This window comes from Salvelinus fontinalis, chromosome 20, assembly GCF_029448725.1.
Source record: "Salvelinus fontinalis isolate EN_2023a chromosome 20, ASM2944872v1, whole genome shotgun sequence".
Lineage (NCBI taxonomy): Eukaryota > Metazoa > Chordata > Actinopteri > Salmoniformes > Salmonidae > Salvelinus > Salvelinus fontinalis.
Genome location: NC_074684.1, coordinates 39,766,275 through 39,782,515, shown reverse-complemented (window position 1 = coordinate 39,782,515; position 16,241 = coordinate 39,766,275). Strand labels below are relative to the sequence as shown.

Genomic DNA, 16,241 nt, shown 5'->3' with positions numbered 1-16,241 from the left:
TACCTCCACCTACAGTCATATACCTCTTTACCTCCACCTACAGTCCCATACCTCTTTACCTCCACCTACAGTCCCATACCTCTTTACCTCCACCTACAATCCCATACATCTATACCTCCACCTACAGTCACATACCTCTTTACCTCCACCTACAGTCACATACCTCTATACCTCCACATACAGGCCCATACCTCCACCTACAGTCCCATACCTCTTTACCTCCACCTACAGTCACATACCTCTTTACCTCCACCTACAGTCCCATACCTCTTTATCTCCACCTACAGTCACATACCTCTATACCTCCACCTACAGTCACATACCTCTATACCTCCACCTACAGTCCCATACCTCTTTACCTCCACCTACAGTCACATACCTCTTTACCTCCACCTACAGTCACATACCTCTATACCTCCACATACAGGCCCATACCTCCACCTACAGTCACATACCTCTTTATCTCCACCTACAGTCACATACCTCTATACCTCCACCTACAGTCCCATACCTCTATACCTCCACCTACAGTCCCATACCTCTTTACCTCCACCTACAGTCCCATACCTCTATACCTCCACCTACAGTCACATACCTCTATACCTCCACATACAGGCCCATACCTCCACCTACAGTCACATACCTCTATACCTCCACCTACAGTCACATACCTCTTTACCTCTATACCTCCACCTACAGTCACAAACCTCTTTACCTCCACCTACAGTCCCATACCTCTATACCTCCACCTACAGTCCCATACCTCTTTACCTCCACCTACAGTCCCATACCTCTTTACCTCCACCTACAGTCCCATACCTCTTTACCTCCACCTACAGTCACATACCTCTTTACCTCCACCTACAGTCCCAAACCTCTATACATCCACCTACAGTCCCATACCTCCACCTACAGTCCCATACCTCTATACCTCCACCTACAGTCACACACCTCTTTACCTCCACCTACAGTCCCATACCTCTTTACCTTCACCTACAGGCACATACCTCTATACCTCCACCTACAGTCACATACCTCTTTACCTCCACCTACAGTCCCATACCTCTTTACCTCCACCTACAGTCCCATACCTCTATACCTCCACCTACAGTCCCATACCTCTTTACCTTCACCTACAATCACATACCTCTATACCTCCACCTACAGTCCCATACCTCTATACCTCCACCTACAGTCACATACCTCTTTACCTCCACCTACAGTCACATACCTCCACCTACAGTCACATACCTCTTTACCTCCACCTACAGTCACATACCTATATACCTCCACATACAGGCCCATACCTCCACCTACAGTCCCATACCTCTTTACCTCCACCTACAGTCCCATACCTCTATACCTCCACCTACAGTCCCATACCTCTTTACCTCCACCTAAAGTCCCATACCTCTATACCTCCACCTACAGTCCCATACCTCTATACCTCCACCTACAGTCACATACCTCTATACCTCCACCTACAGTCCCATACCTCTATACCTCCACCTACAGTCCCATACCTCTTTACCTCCACCTACAGTCCCATACCTCTTTACCTCCACCTACAGTCACATACCTCTTTACCTCCACCTACAGTCACATACCTCTTTACCTCCACCTACAGTCCCATACCTCTTTACCTCCACCTACAGGCACATACCTCTATACCTCCACCTACAGTCCCATTCCTCTATACCTCCACCTACAGTCACATACCTCTTTACCTCCACCTACAGTCCCATACCTCTTTACCTCCACCTACAGTCCCATACCTCTATACCTCCACCTACAGTCCCATACCCCTTTACCTCCACGGGGAGTTGAGTGTAGCATGGTGTTGCGTTCCCTCCAAGAGGCATAACAGGTGTAGACAAAGAAGAGTTCTCCAGTAGGTGTACCAAAACATTCAAGGGACAATTTCTCAAAAGTGGGGTTACAAGTTTATCATCTTTCAAAGCAGAAGTACTTCCCCATTGTACCTCAACTGTAGTGTATAACATACAATTTTCTAGCGCTGAGTCTCTATTTTTATCCAATGTAAAAAACATAATTTCAAATGTTGCTACATAAGACAGGATCGAGCCGGTCGGTCACACATTGTATAATTGAGAGAGAAAGGAATGTCAAATAAGTCTGGCTGCACAACCGATTGGCAAATGTACTGCAAATTGAGGAATCATGTGACTAAACTGAATAAAAAGAAGAAACTATACTAATGAAACAAAGATAAATGATATAAAGAATGATAGTGTCAATAGCTTTGGAGCTTTTTATTTACGAAAAGTGAATGTGGAAGAGGGGAAATAATTATTGTTGTCTATCAACAATGACAAGCCACCTGGATCTGACAACTTTGATGGAAAATTACTGAGGACGATAGTGCCACTCTTATTTGCCATATCTTCAATCTAAGCCTACTAGAAAGTGTGCCCTTAGACCTGGAGGGAAGCAAAATTCATTCCGCTACCTAAGAATAGTAAAGCCCCCTTTACTGGCTAAAATAGCCTACCAATCAGCCTGTAAGAACTACAGTGGAAGTAGTATAACTACAGTAGACAATAGAACTAGAGAACAGATAATTACGGTAGAGACAGTATAACTACAGTAGACAGTAGAACTAGAGAACAGATAATTACGGTAGAGACAGTATAACTACAGTAGACAATAGAACTAGAGAACAGATAATTACGGTAGAGACAGTATAACTACAGTAGACAGTAGAACTAGAGAACAGATCATTACGGTAGAGACAGTAGAACTACAGTAGAGATAGTAGAACTAGAATATAGTAGAACTAGAATATAGTAGAACTAGAATATAGTAGAACTAGAATATAGTTGAACTAGAATAGATATAGTAGAAATAGTAAAGTGTGTATGTGTGTGTGTGTGTGTGTGTGTGTGTGTGTGTGTGTGTGTGTGTGTGTGTGTGTGTGTGTGTGTGTGTGTGTGTGTGTGTGTGTGTGTGTGTGTGTGTGTGTGTGTGCTGACCTGCAGCAGTTGTTGTTTCCACACATCAAGACCTCCCGTCCTCCACAGCAGATAGTGCAGTACGACTGGTATCCATCATCATCGTATTGGTACGCACACTCCAGAAAGCAGTTCTACACACACCCACACACCTTTAAACTCCAGAAAGCAGTTCTACACACACCCACACACCTTTAAACTCCAGGAAACAGTTCTATAGACACACCCACACACCTTTAAACTCCAGGAAACAGTTCTATAGACACACCCACACACCTTTAAACCCCAGGTACAGTTCTATAGACACACCCACACACCTTTAAACTCCAGAAAGCAGTTCTACACACACCCACACACCTTTAAACTCCAGGAAACAGTTCTATAGACACACCCACACACCTTTAAACTCCAGGAAACAGTTCTATAGACACACCCACACACCTTTAAACCCCAGGTACAGTTCTATAGACACACCCACACACCTTTAAACTCCAGAAAGCAGTTCTACACACACCCACACACCTTTAAACTCCAGGAAACAGTTCTATAGACACACCCACACACCTTTAAACTCCAGGAAACAGTTCTATAGACACACCCACACACCTTTAAACTCCAGGAAACAGTTCTATAGACACACCCACACACCTTTAAACCCCAGGTACAGTTCTATAGACACCCACACACCCACACACCTTTAAACTCCAGGAAACAGTTCTATAGACACACTCCTTTAAACTCCAGGAAACAGTTCTATAGACACACCCACACACCTTTAAACCCCAGGTACAGTTCTATAGACACCCACACACCTTTAAACTCCAGAAAGCAGTTCTACACACACCCACACACCTTTAAACTCCAGGAAACAGTTCTATAGACACCCACACACCCACACACCTTTAAACTCCAGGAAACAGTTCCACACACACCTTTAAACTCCAGGAAACAGTTCTATAGACACCCCCTCACCTTTAAACTCCAGGAAACAGTTCTATAGACACCCACACACCCACACACCTTTAAACTCCAGGAAACAGTTCTATAGACACCCACACACCTTTAAACTCCAGGAAACAGTTCTATAGACACCCACACACCTTTAAACCCCAGGAAGCAGTTCTATAGACACCCACACACCTTTAAACCCCAGGAAGCAGTTCTATAGACACCCACACACCTTTAAACCCCAGGTACAGTTCTATAGACACCCACACACCCACACACCTTTAAACTCCAGGAAACAGTTCTATAGACACCCACACACCCACACACCTTTAAACTCCAGGAAACAGTTCTATAGACACCCACACACCCACCCACCTTTAAACTCCAGGAAACAGTTCTATAGACACCCACACACCTTTAAACTCCAGGAAGCAGTTCTATAGACACCCACACACCTTTAAACCCCAGGTACAGTTCTATAGACACCCACACACACACACTCCTTTAAACTCCAGGAAGCAGTTCTATAGACACCCACACACCCACACACCTTTAAACTCCAGGAAACAGTTCCACACACACCTTTAAACTCCAGGAAACAGTTCTATAGACACCCACACACCTTTAAACTCCAGGAAACAGTTCTATAGACACCCTTACACCCACACACCTTTAAACTCCAGGAAACAGTTCCACACACACCTTTAAACTCCAGGAAACAGTTCTATAGACACCCACACACCTTTAAACTCCAGGAAACAGTTCTATAGACACCCCCTCACCTTTAAACTCCAGGAAACAGTTCTATAGACACCCACACACCCACACACCTTTAAACTCCAGGAAACAGTTCTATAGACACACCCACACACCTTTAAACTCCAGGAAACAGTTCTATAGACAATACAAACGCTTACAGAGGAGGGCGAATCTGTTTACCTTGCAGCTCTGACACATGGCTCCGATGAAGAGAGGGTGTTCCAGGGAGACGTTCAGGCTACCGCAGGAGATACAGATATCTACACGCACACAAATACACACACACACAAATACACACACATACACACACACACAAATACACACACACACAGAAGTCATAAAAGGTTAGCAAGAAGTGGAGACAGTAGAACTAGAGTAGAGACAGCAGAACTAGAGTAGAGACAGCAGAACTAGAGTAGAGACAGTATAACTAGAGTAGAGACAGTAGAACTAGAGTATAGACAGTATTACTAGAGTAGAGACAGTAGAACTAGAGTAGAGACAGTAGAACTAGAGTAGAGACAGTAGAACTAGAGTAGAGACAGTAGAACTAAAGTAGAGACAGTAGAACTAGAGTAGAGACAGTAGAACTAGAGTAGAGACAGTAGAACTAGAGTAGAGACAGTATTACTAGAGTAGAGACAGTAGAACTAGAGTAGAGACAGTAGAACTAGAGTAGAGACAGTAGAACTAGAGTAGAGACAGTATAACTAGTGTAGAGATAGTAGAACTAGAGTAGAGACAGTAGAATTACAGTAGAGACAGTATAACTAGAGTAGAGACTGTAGAACTAGAGTAGAGACAGCAGAACTAGAGTAGAGACAGTATTACTAGAGTAGAGACAGTAGAACTAGAGTAGAGACAGTAGAACTAGAGTAGAGACAGTATTACTAGAGTAGAGACAGTAGAACTAGAGTAGAGACAGTATTACTAGAGTAGAGACAGTAGAACTAGAGTAGAGACAGTAGAACTAGAGTAGAGATAGTAGAACTAGAGTAGAGACAGTAGAACTACAGTAGAGACAGTATAACTAGAGTAGAGACTGTAGAACTAGAGTAGAGACAGCAGAACTAGAGTAGAGACAGTATTACTAGAGTAGAGACAGTAGAACTAGAGTAGAGACAGTATAACTAGAGTAGAGATAGTAGAACTAGAGTAGAGACAGTAGAACTACAGTAGAGACAGCAGAACTAGAGTAGAGACTGTAGAACTAGAGTAGAGACAGTAGAACTAGATTAGAGACAGTAGAACTAGAGTAGAGACAGTATTACTAGAGTAGAGACAGTAGAACTAGAGTAGAGACAGTATTACTAGAGTAGAGACAGTAGAACTAGAGTAGAGACAGCAGAACTAGAGTAGAGACAGCAGAACTAGAGTAGAGACAGTAGAACTAGATTAGAGACAGTATAACTAGAGTAGAGACAGTAGAACTAGAGTAGAGACAGTAGAACTAGAGTAGAGACAGTAGAACTAGAGTAGAGACAGTAGAACTACAGTAGAGACAGCAGAACTGGAGTAGAGACAGCAGAACTAGAGTAGAGACAGTAGAACTAGAGTAGAGACAGTATAACTAGAGTAGAGACAGTAGAACTAGAGTATAGACAGTATAACTAGAGTAGAGACAGTAGAACTAGAATAGAGACAGTAGAACTAGAGAGAGACAGTAGAACTAGAGTAGAGACAGCAGAACTAGAGTAGAGACAGTAGAACAAGAGTAGAGACAGTAGAATTACAGTAGAGACAGCAGAACTAGATTAGAGGCAGTAGAACTAGAGTAGAGACAGTAGAACTAGAGTAGAGACAGCAGAACTAGAGTAGAGACAGTATAACTAGAAAAGAGACAGTAGAACTAGAGTAGAGACAGTAGAACTAGAGTAGAGATAGTAGAACTAGAGTAGAGACAGTAGAACTACAGTAGAGACAGTATAACTAGAGTAGAGACAGTAGAACTAGAGTAGAGACAGCAGAACTAGAGTAGAGACAGCAGAACTAGAGTAGAGACAGTAGAACTAGATTAGAGACAGTATAACTAGAGTAGAGACAGTGGAACTAGAGTAGAGACAGTAGAACTAGAGTAGAGACAGTAGAACTAGAGTAGAGACAGTAGAACTACAGTAGAGACAGCAGAACTAGAGTAGAGACAGTATAACTAGTATAGAGACAGTAGAACTAGAGTAGAGACAGTAGAACTAGAGTAGAGACAGTAGAACTAGAGTATAGACAGTATAACTAGAGTAGAGACAGTAGAACTAGAATAGAGACAGTAGAACTAGAGTAGAGACAGTAGAACTAGAGTAGAGACAGCAGAACTAGAGTAGAGACAGTAGAACTAGAGTAGAGACAGTAGAACTACAGTAGAGACAGCAGAAATAGATTAGAGACAGTAGAACTAGAGTAGAGACAGTAGAACTAGAGTAGAGACAGCAGAACTAGAGTAGAGACAGTATAACTAGAGTAGAGCCAGTAGAACTAGAGTAGAGACAGTAGAACTAGAGTAGAGACAGTAGAACTAGAGTAGAGACAGTATAACTAGATTAGAGACAGTATAACTAGATTAGAGACAGTATAACTATAGTAGAGACAGTAGAACTACAGTAGAGACAGTAGAACTAGAGTAGAGACAGCAGAACTAGAGTAGAGACAGTAGAACTAGAGTAGAGACAGTATAACTAGAGTAGAGACAGTAGAACTAGAGTAGAGACAGTAGAACTAGAGTATAGACAGTATAACTAGAGTAGAGACAGTAGAACTAGAATAGAGACAGTAGAACTAGAGTAGAGACAGTAGAACTAGAGTAGAGACAGCAGAACTAGAGTAGAGACAGTAGAACTACAGTAGAGACAGTATAACTAGAATAGAGACAGTAGAACTAGAGTAGAGACAGTAGAACTAGAGTAGAGACAGTAGAACTAGAGTAGAGACAGCAGAACTAGAGTAGAGACAGTAGAACTAGAGTAGAGACAGTAGCACTAGAGTAGAGACAGTAGAACTAGAATAGAGACAGTAGAACTAGAGTAGAGACAGTAGAACTAGAGTAGAGACAGTATAACTAGATTAGAGACAGTATAACTATAGTAGAGACAGTAGAACTACAGTAGAGACAGTAGAACTAGAGTAGAGACAGCAGAACTAGAGTAGAGACAGTATAACTAGAGTAGAGACAGTAGAACTAGAGTAGAGACAGTAGAACTAGAGTAGAGACAGTAGAACTAGAGTATAGACAGTATAACTAGAGTAGAGACAGTAGAACTAGAATAGAGACAGTAGAACTAGAGTAGAGACAGCAGAACTAGAGTAGAGACAGCAGAACTAGAGTAGAGACAGTATAACTACAGTAGAGACAGTATAACTAGAATAGAGACAGTATAACTAGAATAGAGACAGTAGAACTAGAGTAGAGACAGTAGAACTAGAGTAGAGACAGTAGAACTAGAGTAGAGACAGTATAACTAGAGTAGAGACAGTATAACTACAGTAGAGACAGTATAACTAGAATAGAGACAGTATAACTAGAATAGAGACAGTAGAACTAGAGTAGAGACAGTAGAACTAGAGTAGAGACAGTAGAACTAGAGTAGAGACAGTAGAATTAGAGTAGAGACAGTAGAACTACAGTAGAGACAGTATAACTAGAATAGAGACAGTATAACTACAGTAGAGACAGTAGAACTAGAGTAGAGACAGTATAACTACAGTAGAGACAGTAGAACTAGAGTAGAGACAGTAGAACTAGAGTAGAGACAGTAGAACTACAGTAGAGACAGTAGAACTAGATTAGAGACAGTAGAACTAGAGTAGAGACAGTAGAACTAGAGTAGAGACAGTAGAACTAGAGTAGAGACAGTAGAACTAGAGTAGAGACAGTAGAACTAGAGTAGAGATAGTAGAACTACAGTAGAGACAGTAGAACTAGAGTAGAGACAGTAGAACTACAGTAGAGACAGTAGAACTAGAGTAGAGACAGTAGAACTAGAGTAGAGACAGTAGAACTACAGTAGAGACAGTAGAACTAGAGTAGAGACAGTAGAACTAGAATAGAGACAGTAGAACTAGAGTAGAGACAGTAGAACTAGATTAGAGACAGTAGAACTAGAATAGAGACAGTAGAACTACAGTAGAGACAGTAGAACTACAGTAGAGACAGTATAACTACAGTAGAGACAGTAGAACTAGAGTAGAGACAGTAGAACTAGATTAGAGACAGTAGAACTAGAGTAGAGACAGTAGAACTAGAGTAGAGACAGTAGAACTAGAGTAGAGCAGTAGAACTAGATTAGAGACAGTAGAACTAGAGTAGAGACAGTAGAACTAGAGTAGAGACAGTAGAACTAGAGTAGAGACAGTAGAACTAGATTAGAGACAGTATAACTACAGTAGAGACAGTAGAACTAGAGTAGAGACAGTAGAACTAGAGTAGAGACAGTATAACTACAGTAGAGACAGTAGAACTACAGTAGAGACAGCAGAACTAGATTAGAGACAGTAGAACTAGATTAGAGACAGTAGAACTAGAGTAGAGACAGTAGAACTAGATTAGAGACAGTAGAACTAGAACAGAGACAGTAGAACTACAGTAGAGACAGTATAACTACAGTAGAGACAGTAGAACTAGATTAGAGACAGCAGAACTAGAGTAGAGACAGTAGAACTACAGTAGAGACAGTATAACTAGAGTAGAGACAGTAGAACTAGAATAGAGACAGTAGAACTAGAGTAGAGACAGTATAACTAGAGTAGAGACAGTAGAACTAGAATAGAGACAGTAGAACTAGAGTAGAGACAGTAGAACTAGAGTAGAGATAGTAGAACTACAGTAGAGACAGTAGAACTAGAGTAGAGACAGTAGAACTACAGTAGAGACAGTAGAACTAGAGTAGAGACAGTAGAACTAGAGTAGAGACAGTAGAACTACAGTAGAGACAGTAGAACTAGAGTAGAGACAGTAGAACTAGAATAGAGACAGTAGAACTAGAGTAGAGACAGTAGAACTAGATTAGAGACAGTAGAACTAGAATAGAGACAGTAGAACTACAGTAGAGACAGTAGAACTACAGTAGAGACAGTATAACTACAGTAGAGACAGTAGAACTAGAGTAGAGACAGTAGAACTAGATTAGAGACAGTAGAACTAGAGTAGAGACAGTAGAACTAGAGTAGAGACAGTAGAACTAGAGTAGAGCAGTAGAACTAGATTAGAGACAGTAGAACTAGAGTAGAGACAGTAGAACTAGAGTAGAGACAGTAGAACTAGAGTAGAGACAGTAGAACTAGATTAGAGACAGTATAACTACAGTAGAGACAGTAGAACTAGAGTAGAGACAGTAGAACTAGAGTAGAGACAGTATAACTACAGTAGAGACAGTAGAACTACAGTAGAGACAGCAGAACTAGATTAGAGACAGTAGAACTAGATTAGAGACAGTAGAACTAGAGTAGAGACAGTAGAACTAGATTAGAGACAGTAGAACTAGAACAGAGACAGTAGAACTACAGTAGAGACAGTATAACTACAGTAGAGACAGTAGAACTAGATTAGAGACAGCAGAACTAGAGTAGAGACAGTAGAACTACAGTAGAGACAGTATAACTAGAGTAGAGACAGTAGAACTAGAATAGAGACAGTAGAACTAGAGTAGAGACAGTATAACTAGAGTAGAGACAGTAGAACTAGAATAGAGACAGTAGAACTAGAGTAGAGACAGTAGAACTAGAATAGAGACAGTAGAACTAGAATAGAGACAGTAGAACTAGAATAGAGACAGTAGAACTAGAGTAGAGACAGTAGAACTAGAATAGAGACAGTATAACTAGAATAGAGACAGTATAACTAGAGTAGAGACAGTAGAACTAGAATAGAGACAGTAGAACTAGAATAGAGACAGTAGAACTAGAATAGAGACAGTAGAACTAGATTAGAGACAGTAGAACTAGATTAGAGACAGTATTACTAGAGTAGAGACAGTAGAACTAGAGTAGAGACAGTAGAACTAGAGTAGAGACAGTAGAACTACAGTAGAGACAGTAGAACTAGAGTAGAGACAGTAGAACTACAGTAGAGACAGTAGAACTAGAGTAGAGACAGTATTACTAGAGTAGAGACAGTAGAACTAGAGTAGAGACAGTAGAACTAGAGTAGAGACAGTAGAACTACAGTAGAGACAGTAGAACTAGAGTAGAGACAGTAGAACTACAGTAGAGATAGAGATGTTTACCTTCCATGTTCCTGGTCTTCTGTCTGATCTCTTGGATGAGTCGCTCTGAAACACAACAAAATCTTATGCCGAGTGTACACTACACATCTTTAAAAATCCTAACATCGCTGTGCCTCTCACTGTCTTGCCTGTCGTTTTTTTGTTGTCTTGTCAACGCAGTGTTGCTCACACTAAACGATCTGGCACAGACGGGATCACAAGATTCTTCACTTGATTCTCCACCATGATGTCTTGATGGGACTAGATTGTTAACGTAGCTACAACGAGCTGTGGCTCAAAGCAACCGTATAAACCTTTTCAGTCAGACATTCACAATTGCCATACAGAGGGGACATTTTTGAATTGAATAACATTACTTGTGAACTTCAGAGCTGTAATGCTTTGGTTAAAGGCAAGTAAAAACACATACACGGCTAATAGTAGTCACGGCTCCTGCTCCAGAGTCGACACATTCTGCAAAACAACGTCATCACTGGCATCTTCTCCTCGCAAGCTCTCATTGGCTATTGCTGATCACCATTCTCAAAACTTGTTTCAAATCAAACATGTTTCAAAAATATTGGGACGACTGGGATCAAAGAAGGGATCGGTAGCCCTCAGATTGTGTCTCATTAAACGAGTATCGGTGACTGTCGTGAGTAGCCAATGACATCAAATCAAGCTGTATTTATACAACCCATTTCAGACATGGATTTTAACGCAATGTGCTTAACAGGAAAAAACGAATAAAACACAGAAAACTAAAAGCTGAAATATTTACAACAAAACAAATATAAGATAAAAAACTAAAGAATGACAAATTGAACAACTTTTCAACAGCCCCCTGAGGAAAAGCAAAGATAAATTGGTGTGTTTTAAGATCTCTGTTAAATATAGTTTTGGCCCCGCCCAGGTTCTCTGGCAGGTTATTCCAGATAATGGAGGCCTCTCCATGCCTCTTGGCCCCCTCAGGTTCTCTGGCAGGCTATTCCAGATAATGGAGGCCTCTCCCTGCCTCTTGGCCCCCCTCAGGTTCTCTGGCAGGCTATTCCAGATAATGGAGGCCTCTCCATGCCTCTTGGCCCCCCTAAGGTTCTCTGGCAGGTTATTCCAGATAATGGAGGCTTCTCCATGCCTCTTGGCCCCCCTCAGGTTCTCTGGCAGGTTATTCCAGATAATGGAGGCCATGCCTCTTGGCCCCCCCTCAGGTTCTCTGGCAGGTTATTCCAGATAATGGAGACCATGCCTCTTGGCCCCTCTCAGGTTCTCTGGCAGGTTATTCCAGATAATGGAGGCCTCTCCATGCCTCTTGGCCCCCCTCAGGTTCTCTGGCAGGTTATTCCAGATAATGGAGGCCTCTCCATGCCTCTTGGCCCCCCTCAGGTTCTCTGGCAGGTTATTCCAGATAATGGAGGCCATGCCTCTTGGCCCCCCTCAGGTTCTCTGGCAGGTTATTCCAGATAATGGAGGACATGCCTCTTGGCCCCCCTCAGGTTCTCTGGCAGGTTAATCCAGATAATGGAGGCCTCTCCCTGCCTCTTGGCCCCACTCAGGTTCTCTGGCAGGCTATTCCAGATAATGGAGTCCTCTCCATGCCTCTTGGCCCCCCTCAGGTTCTCTGGCAGGTTAATTCAGATAATGGAGGCCTCTCCCTGCCTCTTGGCCCCACTCAGGTTCTCTGGCAGGCTATTCCAGATAATGGAGTCCTCTCCATGCCTCTTGGCCCCCTTCAGGTTCTCTGGCAGGTTATTCCAGATAATGGAGGCCATGCCTCTTGGCCCCCCCTCAGGTTCTCTGGCAGGTTATTCCAGATAATGGAGGCCTCTCCATGCCTCTTGGCCCCCCTCAGGTTCTCTGGCAGGTTATTCCAGATAATGGAGGACATGCCTCTTGGCCCCACTCAGGTTCTCTGGCAGGTTATTCCAGATAATGGAGGCCATGCCTCTTGGCCCCCCTCAGGTTCTCTGGCAGGTTATTCCAGATAATGGAGGACATACCTCTTGGCCCCACTCAGGTTCTCTGGCAGGTTATTCCAGATAATGGAGGACATACCTCTTGGCCCCACTCAGGTTCTCTGGCAGGCTATTCCAGATAATGGAGGCCTCTCCATGCCTCTTGGTCCTAGGCTTTGGGGTAGTTAAAAGACCAGTGGACCTGAATGACCTACTGGTTACATAACTTAAAAGCATGTCTGACATGTATTGGGGCGCAAATCACATCACATGTTATTGGTCACATACACATATTAATCAGATGTTATTGGTCACATACACATATTAATCAGATGTTATTGGTCACATACACATATTAATCAGATGTTATTGGTCACATACACATATTAATCAGATGTTATTGGTCACATACACATATTAATCAGATGTTATTGGTCACATACACATATTAATCAGATGTTATTGGTCACATACACATATTAATCAGATGTTATTGGTCACATACACATATTAATCAGATGTTATTGGTCACATACACATGTTTAGCAGATGTTATTGTGGGTGTTGCGAAATGCTTGTGCTCCTAGCACCAACAGTGCAGTAATATCTAACAATTCACAACAATACACACAAATCTAAAAGTAAAATAGTAGAATTAAGAAATATATAAATATTAGATTGAGAAATGTAGGAGTGGCCATGACTAAAATACAGTAGAATACGTTATATACATATGAGATGAGTAAAGCAGAATGTAAACATTATTAAAGTGACCAGTGACATCTATGTCTATGGGGCAGCAGCCTCTAAAGTGCAGGATTGAGTAACTATGGTAGTGATGGCTATTTAACAGTCTGATGGCCTTGAGATAGAAGCTGGTGTTCAGTCTCTCGGTCCCTGCTTTGATGTCTTCTGGATGCCTTCTGGGTGATACCAGGGTGAACAGGCCGTGGCTCGGGTGGTTGTTGTCCTTGATGATCTTTATTGCCTTCCTGTGACATCGGGTGGTGTAGGTGTCCTGGAGGGCAGGTAGTTTGCCCCCCGGTGATGCGTTGAGCAGACCGCACCACCCTCTGGAGAGCCCTGCGATTGCAGGCACTGCAGGTGCCATACCAGGTTGTGATAGAGCCCAACAGGTTGCTCTCAATTGTGCATCTGTAAAGGTTTATGAGGGTCTTAACTTGAAGCTGTCCACCTTCTCCACTGTGGCATGCTCCCTCTGCTTTTTCCTGAAGTCAACGATCAACTCCTTCATTTTGTTGACGTTGAGGGATAGGTTATTTTCCTGCCACCACTCCGCCAGGGCCCTCACCTCCTCCCTGTAGGATGTCTCGTCATTGTTGGTAATCAGTCCTACTATGATCGTGTCGTCTGCAAACTTGATGATTGAGTTGGAGGCGTGCATGGCCACCCAGTCGTGGGTGAACAGGGAGTACAGGAGGGGGCTGAGTACGCACCCTTGTGGGGCCCCAGTGTTGAGGATCAGTGAAGTGGAGGTGTTGTTTCCTACCTTCACCACCTGGGGCCGGCCCAACAGGAAGTCCAGGGCCCAGTTGCACAGGGCGGGGTTGAGACCAGGGCCTCCAGCTTAATGATGAGCTTGGAGGGTACTACGGTGATTAAGGCTGAGCTATAGACAATGAACAGCATTTTTACATAGGTATTCCTCTTGTCATAGTGGGATAGGGCAGCGTGCAGTGCGATGGCGATTGCATCGTCTGTGGATCTGTTGGGACGGTAAGCAAATTGAAGTGGGTCTAGGGTGTCAGGTAAGGTAGAGGTGATATGATCCTTGACTAGCCTCTCAAAGCACTTCATGATGACAGAAGTGAGTGCTACGGGACGATAGTCATTTAGTTCAGTGACCTTTGCTTTCTTTGTGTACAGGAACAATGGTGGACACATTGAAGCAAGTGGGGACAGCAGACTGGGATAGGGAGAGATTGAATATGTCTGTAAACACTCCAGCCAGCTGCTCTGAGGACGCAGACAGGGATGTCATCTGGGCCGGCAGCCTTGCGAGGGTTAACATGTTTAAATGTCTCACGTCGGCCACGGAGAGCAAGAGCCCACAGTCCTTGGGAGCCGTGTCGGTGGCACTGTGTTATCCTCAAAGTGGGCGAAGAAGGTGTTTAGCTTATCTGGGAGCAAGACGTCGGTGTCCGCAACATGGCTGGTTTTCCCTTCGTAATCCGTGATTGTCTGTATGGGCCAAAATTCACCCAACTTATTGTGGAAAGCTTGTGGAAGACCCATTCGGAAGACCCACCCTTTTTCCTTTTCTGATAGAATATGAAAAGCTGTAGTCCGTGGGGCAGCTTCATTAATAAGAACAGCAGTTCTTATTGCAGTCTGAAGTTTCAGTGAGTAACATGCAATCAACTTTGCGCTCAGTAATGAGGTCATTCAGGAGAAAAGTTTTACTAGTGATTGCTCTAACATTTAAAAGCACCATATTCAATGGCCACTCTGCCCCTGGGGCACCTTTCTCGAGGTAACCAATGGCCACTCTGCCCCTGGGGCATCTTTCTCGAGGTAACCAATGGCCACTCTGCCCCTGGGGCATCTTTCTCGTGGTAACCAATGGCCACTCTGCCCCTGGGGCATCTTTCTCGAGGTAACCAATGGCCACTCTGCCCCTGGGGCATCTTTCTCGAGGTAACCAATGGCCACTCTGCCCCTGGGGCATCTTTCTCGAGGTAAATAATGGCCACTGCCCCTGGGGCATCTTTCTCGAGGTAACCAATGGAAAACCAAATGATTAACGTTCCACCACGTTTTTTGACAGTCTCCAACCTATCAGTAGCAGATAACAGTTTGTATATGTATGAGTTAAATTAACATCAATTATTAACGTTACCACTGCGTTTTCTGATAGTCAATCCATCAGACTGATAGGAGGCGACAGTTTATATAAGCTCACTAGAAGACGGAGTTAAAGGAACATAAATTAAGTCACTCACAATAACCATTGTGCCATTTCTACAGAAGTTGATATACTTTCCAAGTCCTCTGTTGGTTATTCTGACAGGGTGAACTGGAGCACTACCAGACCCTGTCTGTCAGTCTCTAAAACAGTTTGATGTTGCTGGGACTGGAGCCCTACCATACCCTGTCTGTCAGTCTCTAAAACAGTTTGATGTTGCTGGGACTGGAACACTACCAGACCCTGTCTGTCAGTCTCTAAAACAGTTTGATGTTGTTGGGACTGGAGCTCTACCAGACCCTGTCTGTCAGTCTCTAAAACAGTTTGATGTTGCTGGGACTGGAGCACTACCAGACCCTGTCTGTTAGTCTCTAAAACAGTTTGATGTTGCTGGGACTGGAGCACTACCAGACCCTGTCTGTCAGTCTCTAAAACAGTTTGATGTTGCTGGGACTGGAGCACTACCAGACCCTGTCTGTCAGTCTCTAAAACA

The 16,241-nt window shown here is 43.2% G+C and overlaps 1 protein-coding gene across 3 annotated transcripts in view; it reads right to left on the bottom strand.

The window, feature by feature from the left end:
- Positions 1-16,241, bottom strand: part of LOC129817820 (DNA (cytosine-5)-methyltransferase 3A-like) — a 151,474-nt gene that overhangs the window by 65,067 nt on the left and 70,166 nt on the right. For all 3 annotated transcript variants that reach the window (XM_055873390.1, XM_055873391.1, XM_055873392.1), the window contains 3 exons: positions 10,892-10,936; positions 4,860-4,939; positions 2,994-3,106 (listed from right to left, as the gene is read on the bottom strand). In XM_055873390.1, coding sequence (XP_055729365.1) covers positions 2,994-3,106; positions 4,860-4,939; positions 10,892-10,936 — 238 coding nt within the window. The remainder of the gene's footprint in view (positions 1-2,993; positions 3,107-4,859; positions 4,940-10,891; positions 10,937-16,241) is intronic.